This window comes from Lutzomyia longipalpis, chromosome 4 (assembly GCF_024334085.1).
Source record: "Lutzomyia longipalpis isolate SR_M1_2022 chromosome 4, ASM2433408v1".
In the NCBI taxonomy this organism is placed as follows: domain Eukaryota; kingdom Metazoa; phylum Arthropoda; class Insecta; order Diptera; family Psychodidae; genus Lutzomyia; species Lutzomyia longipalpis.
This window is the reverse complement of record NC_074710.1, coordinates 11,166,558-11,177,729: the sequence shown is the minus strand read 5'-3', so window position 1 is coordinate 11,177,729 and position 11,172 is coordinate 11,166,558. Positions and strand designations below refer to the sequence as shown.

General features: G+C 36.3%; 4 protein-coding genes across 4 annotated transcripts in view; 2 read left to right on the top strand and 2 right to left on the bottom strand.

Moving 5' to 3' along the window:
- LOC129796090 (zinc finger protein 431-like) overlaps positions 1 to 11,172 on the bottom strand; it is a 382,644-nt gene that overhangs the window by 154,062 nt on the left and 217,410 nt on the right. The gene's annotated exons all lie outside the window — the stretch shown is intronic.
- LOC129796188 (luciferin sulfotransferase-like) overlaps positions 1 to 11,172 on the bottom strand; it is a 220,233-nt gene that overhangs the window by 154,062 nt on the left and 54,999 nt on the right. The window lies entirely within an intron of this gene.
- LOC129796172 (arrestin domain-containing protein 1-like) lies at positions 3,223 to 5,058 on the top strand. Its single transcript, XM_055837947.1, has 3 exons — positions 3,223 to 3,415; positions 3,877 to 4,400; positions 4,466 to 5,058. Exons 1-3 carry the CDS (start codon positions 3,316 to 3,318, stop codon positions 4,940 to 4,942), a joined length of 1,101 nt encoding a protein of 366 aa, XP_055693922.1. The 5' UTR covers positions 3,223 to 3,315; the 3' UTR covers positions 4,943 to 5,058.
- The window catches only part of LOC129796108 (uncharacterized), a 38,699-nt gene continuing 33,593 nt past the window's right edge, over positions 6,067 to 11,172 (top strand). The window contains exon 1 of the mRNA XM_055837836.1: positions 6,067 to 6,480. The gene's annotated coding sequence lies outside the window, so the exon portion shown is untranslated. The remainder of the gene's footprint in view (positions 6,481 to 11,172) is intronic.

Sequence of the window (11,172 nt, the reverse complement as noted above, 5' to 3'; positions counted from 1 at the left end):
CGCACGGAAGTTTTATTACCTATAGTGCGCTTAAAAGTCCCATTTTATGTGAAAACAAGTGGTTGATTAATTTTCATGATGAAGTCTGATTGGGTCGATTGGGTCCAACTTTATTCTTACACTCAAAATGCACCTTTTTGGGAGGTTTGAGGGGGCCTTTTTAGAGAGTTTGTGAAAGGGGCCTATTAAAAAAAAAACTTTTCCAATCACGAAAACTCGACATTTGTGCCTCGGGCAACTCTTTTCCATTTCTTCCCTGATTTTTCTTAGAGGAGGGACTTTAGTTTTATTGAAAGTTTGGAAAAATTGCCGAATTTTTCCGATACATATTGAGAAACTGGGGGTTGTTATTTGAATAAAAACATTTGGATACATATTCGGATTTTATAAATTATTCTTTATCCCAATATTCGGTTTAGCAAATATGCTTGGATTATTCACTGAAAAATACGCGCAAAGTCGGGAAAAGTAGAAAAATCATATCCTAAGAAATGTTTAGAAAGCCATAATCTAAAGAACGAATCTATAGATTTTCTTAAATTTTTGAAAGATCTTTAAGTTAGCTTTAAAATAAATTGTGTGTTTTCTCTCTAATTAATTTTTTTTGTAAAGAATTTCCATGTTGTTGTGTGGTGGCCCAGATTGTTGGGGCTATGTTTGACGAACAGAGCAGAGCTGGGAGAAGGAAGAAAATCACCAACCTTTTGACCACTGAAGAAGGCTTTGTGTAAAGCCGAAAGCTCTGGGATGAAAACTCTGGTGTTTTAATCTCCATCCATACCGATCCGACGAAAAACCCGGAAAACTGAATTTGAACAATCGCGTCGGTAAAAACAATAAATAAACTATAAAATAAAAATCAAATCGTCTGGATTGGTGAAAAGGAACCGACATGATTAACAGAAAACAGCAGGGTTGGCAGGATCTAAATAAATGACGCTGCCGAAAAAAAAGATAAAAACTCTTCAAAATTATCTTTAAAAAAATTGATTTTGATAATATCTTAAAAAACTCTCAGCCAACATAGATAAATTTCATGAAAAGTCAGTCACACTAATCTTACTCTGAATGCCTTCAAGGAGAAACTTCCTTCGGCAATTACGGAGGGCAATGCGGACACCATGTGATGCTCCTTGTGTCCATTTTCCTGCTTCATTTCTTTTCACTCTCAATTGTTTTTCCTTGCCTTCCCGGCACACCTACTCCACCGTATCCACCATCTATCCAAAAAATCTTCAATGAAGGTGGTGGGAGGGATGGAAAAGTGGGTGAAAAACACAAATTTGTAATTAAGGAACGCGCACCCTGAGTGCTGTCGAAGAAAAAGCGAAATGCAAATTGAACAACTGGAAATTATAGAATGAATTTTCATTAAATTTCCCCCATCGCGCTCAATGCCCCGTGGGGGAGGAAATTGCTTATCCGCTGGCAGGGTGGTGGAAAAAAACTGGGTGGTGCGGCAATGAAGACATCGAGAAGGATGGCAATTAAGTAAAGGAAAAAAGGCGTCATGGCACGCATTCTCTTTAATTGGGTTAAAACACAAAAATTATGAGGATATCTCTCGTCCGGTGTGATGTCTTTTTAATCTTGTGCCATTTATCAGCTTGCCTCTCTTTTTTTGCCGCGCCCGAGGAATTAGTTGGGGAGGGGGTGGGCACTTCTACCTACATAGGAACTTTTCACATTGATTTCGGGGAGGGATATTTTCTTGTGGGGTTTGGGGTGCGAAATGAAAACCCCATCACTGTGAGTATTGCAATTAATCTCTGATATCTCGGTGTGGAGAGACTCCTCCTTGAATTTCAACCCCTCGCCCCCGTCACATACCGCACCCCCATTTGTCGAGGGCTTAATTAAGAGTTTCACTTTTGGCGATGGAAGAGAAATTTAACTGCCACTCCTGGAACCGTCATTCTTGGCTGAAATGCTCACAATTGCCTTCATCTTTTCACACGTGAGCCACTCGCACCCCCTCATTTTCGGGAATCAACTCCTTCTGCGGGGCACCCCCTTCATAGCTGCCTTTTTCATAACACCAACACATAAGGGTGAGATTGGGTATGAGCTCCACGCCAACATTTTAATCTTCCAGCTAGCAATTTTCTCCCCATCATGGCAAAAAGTTACCCCAAAAGAGTCTCACCAGAGGTTGAATACAAGAGGAGGATCATCCGGAGAAAAGGGAACTTTTAATTAATTTACCTGTTTTTTAATCAAATCCTCCAAGATATGAATGAGAAATTGGATCAATTTTGAAAAGTAATATTCTTTTTCCTTTTGTTAATTTTTTCTTAAAGTCTTAACCAAGGTCTTAACATTGAGAATGTTTGTCAACTTAATATTTAGCAATTTCAGTAAACAAATGATTGAGCCAATAAAAGCTCAATATTGATTAAATCAATCAAATTGATCAACGATTGATCAATAATTTGTCAATTATTGATCAATCTCAGGTCAATTATGGTTGTTCAATAAATGATCATTTATGCGAACTTAAATTGACTGAATATTGATATTATGTTAATACTACCAATATTGAGTCAACCATAACTCAATTATTGATCACGGATAGACTAATTGGAGATCAACTATATAGTTCTTCAATTTTCAACACAAGCTAATTATTCATTTTATAACAAATTGAAGGCAGAACCTTAATGAGTTCATTGTACAAAGAGCTCAAGAATCAAGAGGGGAATACATTGCAAATTTTCTTTCCTCATACTTTACGACACATCATCGTTGATTTCGGATGAATTCCTTAACATCCCATTCCCCAATATTACCTTCCCTTTTACCATCAGGATCAAACTCAACGAGGTCCTCTTAATCTCATCATCAACGTCTTTTCACGCGGTGTGTCCCTTTCAAATCAAAAATTGAATTTTTAGCATTTTCCGCTCTCAACACATGAACGTGACTGGATTTTCTATTGCACTCATTTTCACCGAGATGGGAAATTTCGCATTGGAGGTGTGGTTTGGGGTACAGAGATGATGGTAAAAAAAATTCTTCCTCACAGGTATATCCGCTATTTAATTTATTCCCTTGCAAATGGCAGGGAAATGAAGTGGAGAAAGCGCTGATTTTCACAGCCTTGTCAGCAAGTTCCTTCGCACCACACGGTGATTTTTTTTGCGCGCGCGAACTATCTTATCGTGTGACTCACTTAACGAAATGGTACCTTATCAGTGCGAGCAAAATCCCACAAAAAAGTGATAGCGAAATGGCAGAGACAAGCAGTTTGTGTTTGGAAGGTAGTGCAAGTGAGTCGCGTTTTGTGGGAAGAATTTTTTCTATAAGCTCTTCGTCATGTCTTTTAGTATCAAACTAAATAGAGATCAATATGATCCTGGTGAACTCGTTCAGGGAGAACTTGTGGTGTCTCTCGATAAACCGCGACGGTTTAGAAGTGAGTTTTCTTTTGCTAAGGTTTTTTTAGCAAAAAAAATTCCATTGGTGTGATAAAGTCACAATTTTTTTTAAATAAGACTAGACAATATTTTTATCAAACAAAATGGTCCCGAATTGTCCAAGTTTTGCTGAGATTTTCAAGATTAGATAAAATTTTGAATGTGTTCAATGTTGTTTTCAGAAATTAGGGGAGAATGTGGTAATGTTGGAACTTAATCATGACCCTTAAACGTAAAGTTCGCTTCTAACCCTCAATACATCATGAGGGGTAGTTCATATTTGCACCCAGGCCTATATTTTTTTCGCAATTAAACTAAAGATTTTTTTTTGAAATGTATAACACCGTAAAATTATTTCATTAAACTCACGAATTCAGTAAGAAAATTTTTCAGGGTCGGTCCCCTACGATCATGGCGTACAGACGGTTAACAATTTCCTAATTAAATATCCTTTTTATAGTAATCTACGTAGAGATCAATGGTTTCGCTGAATCAAATTGGAAGGAACGTGGTGTAACGCACAATGAATACTTTCGCGGTAGGCAGGATTACTTCCATCAAATCATCTGCATGGCTGGAGAATGGAATACACGTACCCCCTTTGAGCTACCCTACACTGCAAAGCATCGCTTTCAGTTTCAACTGCAACTACCGCCAACCCTTCCTCCGAGAATCAGTACTGAGTACGGTAGGGTTCGCTTTAGGGTGCGTGCCTTCATGCACGTAGAGCGTAGTGGGCAATTTGTGGAAGATGTTGAGAAGAAGAATATCCACGTTGCTTCACATTGGCGAGCTATTGAGCCGGGCTTTGTGCGGGAAGTCCCTGATGCTAGTGAGTTCAATCGTGGCCTAGGAGAGGAGGTCAAGGTGTACGCTGACATGCCAAAGAGGGAGTATGCATTGGGTGAGGAAGCTGTAATAAATGTGAGGATTGAGAATAAGAGATTGCTACCAATTAATAAGATCAAGTTCCAGCTGAGACAGGTACAGTATTTCAAATAAATTCAATAGTTGAGCTTTAACTGGAAATAAGAATCTTTCTCCCACAGATTGTTACCTTCTACAGTTCAACACCAAGACGTGCTGCCAAGACCGTGATCAATGAGGTGAAGGAGAATTCCAGCAAAGCCATTAAGTGGGAGCCAGGATCAGCTATTCTCACAGCAACAGGAACTCTAAAAATTCCCGACTATGTGATTGCAACGTATGAACGTTGCAACGATGTTGTGGCCATTTCGTATGACATTAAAATTCGCCCCAAAGTTAAGGATGACACTGAGAAAGTACCACCTATTTACATGCACGTCATCCTGGGGCATCCACCAAAAACTGAAATGACATTCACACCTGTTGTTGCGCAGGGCTATCCTCATCAGAGCCCATCAACCTACCAACCATCCTCAAGTCCCTATCCCCATCCACAGATTTCACAGGCAAATTTAGCTGCAATGGATCCTAATTCCCTACCATCCTATGAAGATCTTATGAGGGGTCAGGGAAGCATGACAGGAGCTACGAAGATGTGACTAAATACATGTTGAAATTATAGTTTGATTTTGTTTAAAAAAAAATTAAAACTTTGTTCAGGTGTGTCCCTCCAAGGTGAAATTAATTAAAGAATAATTTCTTGTTTAATCTCGAACACCTCCTTAAGAATTTTAATTGATCTTAAAGAAGGTGAAAAATCTATCGTATAAGAGATTTTTATCACACTTTAAGTTTCAAGACCTTCCTATTTTATGCATTGAACAGCAAGTGCTTGAAGTCTAAATGCTCTGCTAACATGGTGGGAAGGAAAGTCAGCAGAATACCACTCGTAAATTGTTCTATAAATGATTTTCCCTCGTAGTAGACCTTTTGACCACTTTGCAGTGACCGGTAGTGACCTTTTGCTGACTCCTTCACGTGTCAAAGGGTTGATGGAGTGACATGGGCGGAGGGCATGCTAAAATAGGGCAAAGAAAAGGCTTCTGCATCCTAATATTGACAATTCTTCTTTATTGCACTACCGGAGATTTCAATTTCAGATTGTGGGTACACCTCATTTTCAAGAAACTCATGAACATCGTAAATTTATCCCTCTCGCACCTAGGAAGGCATAAGGAGAGCTTCTTGCCCGGCGTGGGTAGATTATTTAATAATTTGCTCTTCATTGTGTTTACCCGGATTCTTGTGGGGTGGCTTTTCAAGGGGTGCCAGGAAGAGCAGAGATGCCATGGATGGGGTGTATTTTCTCTCATATGCTACCTTCTTTACCATCAGCTCCACACGACGATGGGCGGATTCTTGGGCCTTCGAGATGTCCTCGCCTGGGGTAGGGTTAATTTTTTGCGCCAAAATCCCAATATTTGTGCTGTAGCTCATTGAAGTCATCCAAAAGATGCCCATGGCATTCCTGAGAGGAACCTTGGACCACACTGTGGCGCCTCCACTGCAGATTGCTGGTGCCAGTATCCGGAACATTTTAACGTGGAATTTTGTTACTGCGAGGGAAAGTGAAGCTCCTGAGTTTCTCAAACTTTTTCTCGGAATAGCGTGTTGTTGGGAAAATTCTGCGCAGGTTTTTTTTTTTGGGAGAAAACTTCCCCTTCAACAATATATATCCACATACATTCAGTCCATGGGGACAAACATCCGTAGTGCTTTCAGACACGTTCTTCAGTTCATTCGTGGCTCTCAGTGTGTGAGGACGTTTCATCTGCAAAGTAGGAAAATTTCTCCCTCACATTCTCTCTAACACTGTTCGAGTTTTCCCACAGAAGTAATCCAATACTTCTTGTCCTTTCACGGTGGTTGACTACGGGATTGGATTTTTAGAATGGATTTGTAGTGATACGAGGGTGGTGCAAGAAGTGCAAGTTCCTTTAAAATCTTCCTATTTTTTCTTCTGAAAGAATTTTCTTTCGCATGTGTAACGCAGCTGGTGAGACATTGTTCATGAAAATTGGCAGAAAATTCAATTGGATTTACCGCACTCTCGCGTAAAGCCACCCATCCCCCCTGTTGAAAGGGAGTTAAAAATTTAATGGGATACACGGAGATTTTTTGCCTCAAGACGTAAAAGGTAAGACGATGATCACCTGGCGTGGTTCTTTTTCTGTGTGGAATTGATGATGAATCTCCCTCGTGAATTTCCACAACCACCACAGTAATTCATTTTCCTTTTGCACCAATGGGAATCCAAACATAGCTCGAAATAATTCAATTCTCTTCCCCCACAACACCTCACCCCCGCTATTCTCCCCAACGACACACACTCCTCAACCATTCATGAACCTGACAATGAATTAATGATAAGAGGCTTTTACACGAGAAATGTCCCCCCGCTTTGCCCGTACAAAATTCCACCCTCAGTTTTTACTATAGGTACCATATAATGCCATATATATTGTTGAGGTTTGCATGCTAAGAGGTGAAAGGTCAAAGCTCTATGAGATGATTTTGGCAGCTAAAATAGTCCATACTGTGGCGAGAAGTTTCTTTTTGCCTCTCTAAGCTGCATCAGGTGCTGGTCTATCGATCATAACGATGGCACGCAAGAAATTAGATGATTCCATCCCTAAATGGTCAATTAATCTTCCAACTTGTTGGGCTATTTTTCACATGAATTGACTTTCATCATCAGTTGCTAATGGTTGGTTTGCAGAGTTTGTCTGCTTTTTTTTTTAACATGGATTTACCTTTGGCTTGTCAGCATTTTCATGCTTTCTTTTAAGAGGTCATGTCGTGCTCTACAAAACTTCAATCCTTTCCATGTACAGCATATCGTTCAATGGAGAAACAAATACATACCTTTAATCTATATGATTTTATATGATTGAAAACAATTAATATTTTAATGCATAATTATTTATTTGTTGTGGAATTTAATTCCCTTTTAAATGAAATCAAATACATGATAACAGTTTAAAAAAAATGGTAACTTACTCCTCTAATTAAATTATTAGTGTAGCAAATTGATTTAACTGTACCACAAAATTAATTATAATTAGTTTTAATTATTAGTAATTTAAATGTTGCCTAATTGGATTATTTTTGCATACAATCTGATTTTCAAAAGCTTAAATATTATGTGAAATTTTTGTATTTAAAGCATTGGGAATGTTTTTGATTCTTCTTTTTAAATTGAACAGATTTTTTGTAATCATATTTTATTTATGTAATAATAATTTAAGAGGATTAATGTATGTATGTAAATAGTTTCCCAGTGGAGCTATAAAGTTTTCAACAAAGAAAAGAGTCCATCAAGTGATAGAAGAAGTCTTCTTCTTATGCTTGTCCTTATTTTCTTACCAAGATGGTTTTTCCAAGTTTCCTTTCAGCATTCTCGGTAGACCACTTCATTAGCAAAAAAAAGGGAATAAGGAAAAAAATCTGGGATGGGAGAAATGGAAGGTAAAAAAAGGTACACAGAAAATAAAAGTTCGTAGCATTGTTCGTCAAATTTCGTGAAAGGTTCGTAACTCCAATGCTTTTACATAGGAAAATTCACCTCCAGGTTCGTATAATGGGGTCTCACTCCCAGGGAGGTTAACCCCATTTTACGAACCTGGAGGTTAATTTTCCCATGTAAAAGCATTGGAGTTACGAACTTTTCAAGAAATTTGACGAACAATGCTACGAACTTTTATTTTCTGTGTAGGCATGAACCACCAATTTAAGCTTCTGTGAAAGGTGTGATGTCCTTTTCTGTGGGAATCGTGGGCACAATGTTGCTTTTTTTTACCCACGAGACCCATTTGAATAAATACCCCGCGCGTGGGGGTGGGCTTAAGGGTGGGTAGCAGAGAGTTCTGAAATTGATTGAAATGGCGTGTTGCCGTGATCCCCAGAAATATAATCAACCCTTTTATGTTGTGCGCGAATAATATTTTTTGTTCCACCCTCTACCCATTTTTTTTTCATTCAAAAATAAAACCCCAAAACAGGATGAAAAAAATCATGCAATAAAATTAAGTATTACAGCAATTTTATGAATTACATTTTAATTACAAAACATTGAGCAGTTTACGTGCAATGTGGGGGCGGTAGTGGGATTATAAAAAAAATAATCAATATAAGATTTTTCACCCATAAATGACACGCTCGGTCTTTTTGTTATTCAACTTTGTTTTTTGTTGTCAAAGGAAATACATAAAAGGCCGTAGAATGTCATTGTTGTTGGAGTTTTTCATTAAAGTCACAAAAGGGGTTTTGTATTTCAATACGCAACTTGCCAAAAAGAAAATTGATTTTAGCCCTGATTTTAGCAGAAGATTATAAACTTTATGTAAGCAGACATTAATTGAATGAAATCAGTTTGTTGGAAAATTTCGAAGAAAAAATTCAAAGGAATTTATTCGTTTCTATATGGAAAAACTTCAAAGCAAAGTAATTAGGGGAGACCGGGGTAAAAAGAGTCATTTTGGAATTTTCAAATGCTATTTTCTCCCAAGTTATAAATCGGAAAAATCGGAAAAAATTAGGGTGGAAAGCCCTATACACCTACAATTTTTGACAGTAATTTGGAGGTTATCCGATCAGTACTTTAGGAGTTAAAAATGAAAATAGATTTTTGGCCCATATCCCAAACTTTTGCGTATTGAGAAAAACGCGTTTTCCGAACTTTAGATAGGGAAAAGTGGTCTGAGACAAAGTTGTAGGCCAGGAAATTACCTATAAGAATGACCTATCGAAAAAATTTTCTTGTCCTTGGGGAATCCTGCAGATAAGGATTTATGCAAATTGACAATTTTTACCCCGGTCTCCCCTACATACATTAAATTACTTTATTAACAAATAGAATAAAGAAACTAATGAATTGTTCTTTAATTTTTTATTTTTATGTGGGTTTTTATATAATGATTTTCATAAGAAAGAAAAAATTATGAGAAATGTTAATAAAAATTCCAGCCACTGAAGAAGATGCACAGAAGCGCCGAAAGCTTTGGCCCTAAAATTGAAAGGATACGTTTGGGTTGACCTACCGTCTCTTGGCTGACGCTACCGGAAGGATTTATCCTATATTAACAATAATAGTTATTCTCCGTCAGTTTTCTACTAGAGTGATTTTCATAAACATTCATTTACCCTGTGTTCCCTTAAATAAACATGAAATATTACGAATATTTTGATATGTTTTTTTCCAATTTTCAACATCAAATAATGAATAATACCTTCAAAATAAATTGCATTATAAATTATGAGTTAATTGTTGAAACATTTTCCTGTTGTTATCATGTTTATATAAATTAAATTAAAATTATTTTTGTTATTTTCCCCATTTTACAGAATGCACCATAAATAAATATTCTGCTTAATTTTGCATGAGATCAAAAGATTTTTATACCGCATACAATATTTAGTTTTTACTTTTTTTGCAAGGTGTGAAATTGGTGTAAAGCAAGGTTTTTCACAATAAAATTCAAATAATTTCTCGAGATTTTCCCACTACACCCCAAACATTTTTAACCGAAGAAAAACTTGTACAAAGTGCACAGAAGAATAATGAGATGCGACGACTTTTGTACAACTCTTCTGTACTGCAAAAGAAAAGCGAATTGTGAAAATGAAGAAATGTGTACAAAAAAAACTTCGTAGAAAGCTCGCATTCTTTATGTTTTTCTCACCAACTATATACAAAAAAAAACATGTCTTCGAAAAAGTTCTGCCAAGTTAAATGGTGGAAAAATGTTTCTCAAACCACCGAAAGCGTCTCTAATAATGAAATTTAATGGAATGTGGTAACGGTGGTAACTATAGCTTTTAAATGTATGACATTTTTTTCAAAACTTTTTTGAAATTAATTAGAACATGGTGGTTGGAATTTTTATTGAAAACTTTTGGTGTTCTCTAATGGTATTGAATTGCATGCCAAGAATTTTTGTAAATCATATTTTAAAATTTCGTGAAGCTGCTGCACCTCCTGCTATATTTCTCACATAAGTAATCAATAAGTTTATTTTTTTCCGATTGGATCCATTGAAGCGTGAAAAATAATTACTGCAATTGGTTAAAGTTTAACATTCCTATTAAATTTATGTTAAATAATTCAGATCCACAGAGTATTTTAATCATAATCCAAATGGACCTTTGTATGTGAGATTGAATTGTGAATTAATTATAATTTTATTGTGGAAACATCATCCGAGGAAATTGATATTTTGCTAGTTAATCAATATTTTATTGTTACGTGGTAATGTGTAGTGCAGCAGGTAGTTTACCACATGTAAATATAAGCTTTCAAATCCAAAATGAAGTCTCGAAAGAACCATTTGTGTGATAACATGGTACCAAATACCTATCTAATATTTAACAAAATGTTGTAGACTTTTTTTTATTCAAAGAAATAAATCAATTGGATGAATAAACAAGTGAACAAGACCTTTATTCATTTTTAAGCTCAAATATCGTATTGAATTATTTAGAAGTATTATTTTCTTGGTATTTTCACAAGAGCTAAAAAGCTTAAGAACCGCTCAAAAATCACTTTCTTGCGAAAAAGTTGGTTATGAGGTAAAAATCTTTATTTTCTTCATTAAAATTTTATTTAAATAGGAGCTTAAAAGTTTAATTAGCATCAATTAACCAAAATCTGTCTCTCAAAAAGATATTTCATTAATTTTTTTTTAATTTCAGTAATTCACCTCGTTTTTTTCCAATTGCAGTAAAAGACAAAAGTGAAATCTGAAAGTGTCTCAACAAATCATCAATTTTTACTTTCCCTCACGTTTTTTTTTTCAGGGTGCCAGAAGATCTAAAAGCTCAGTTAAACTTT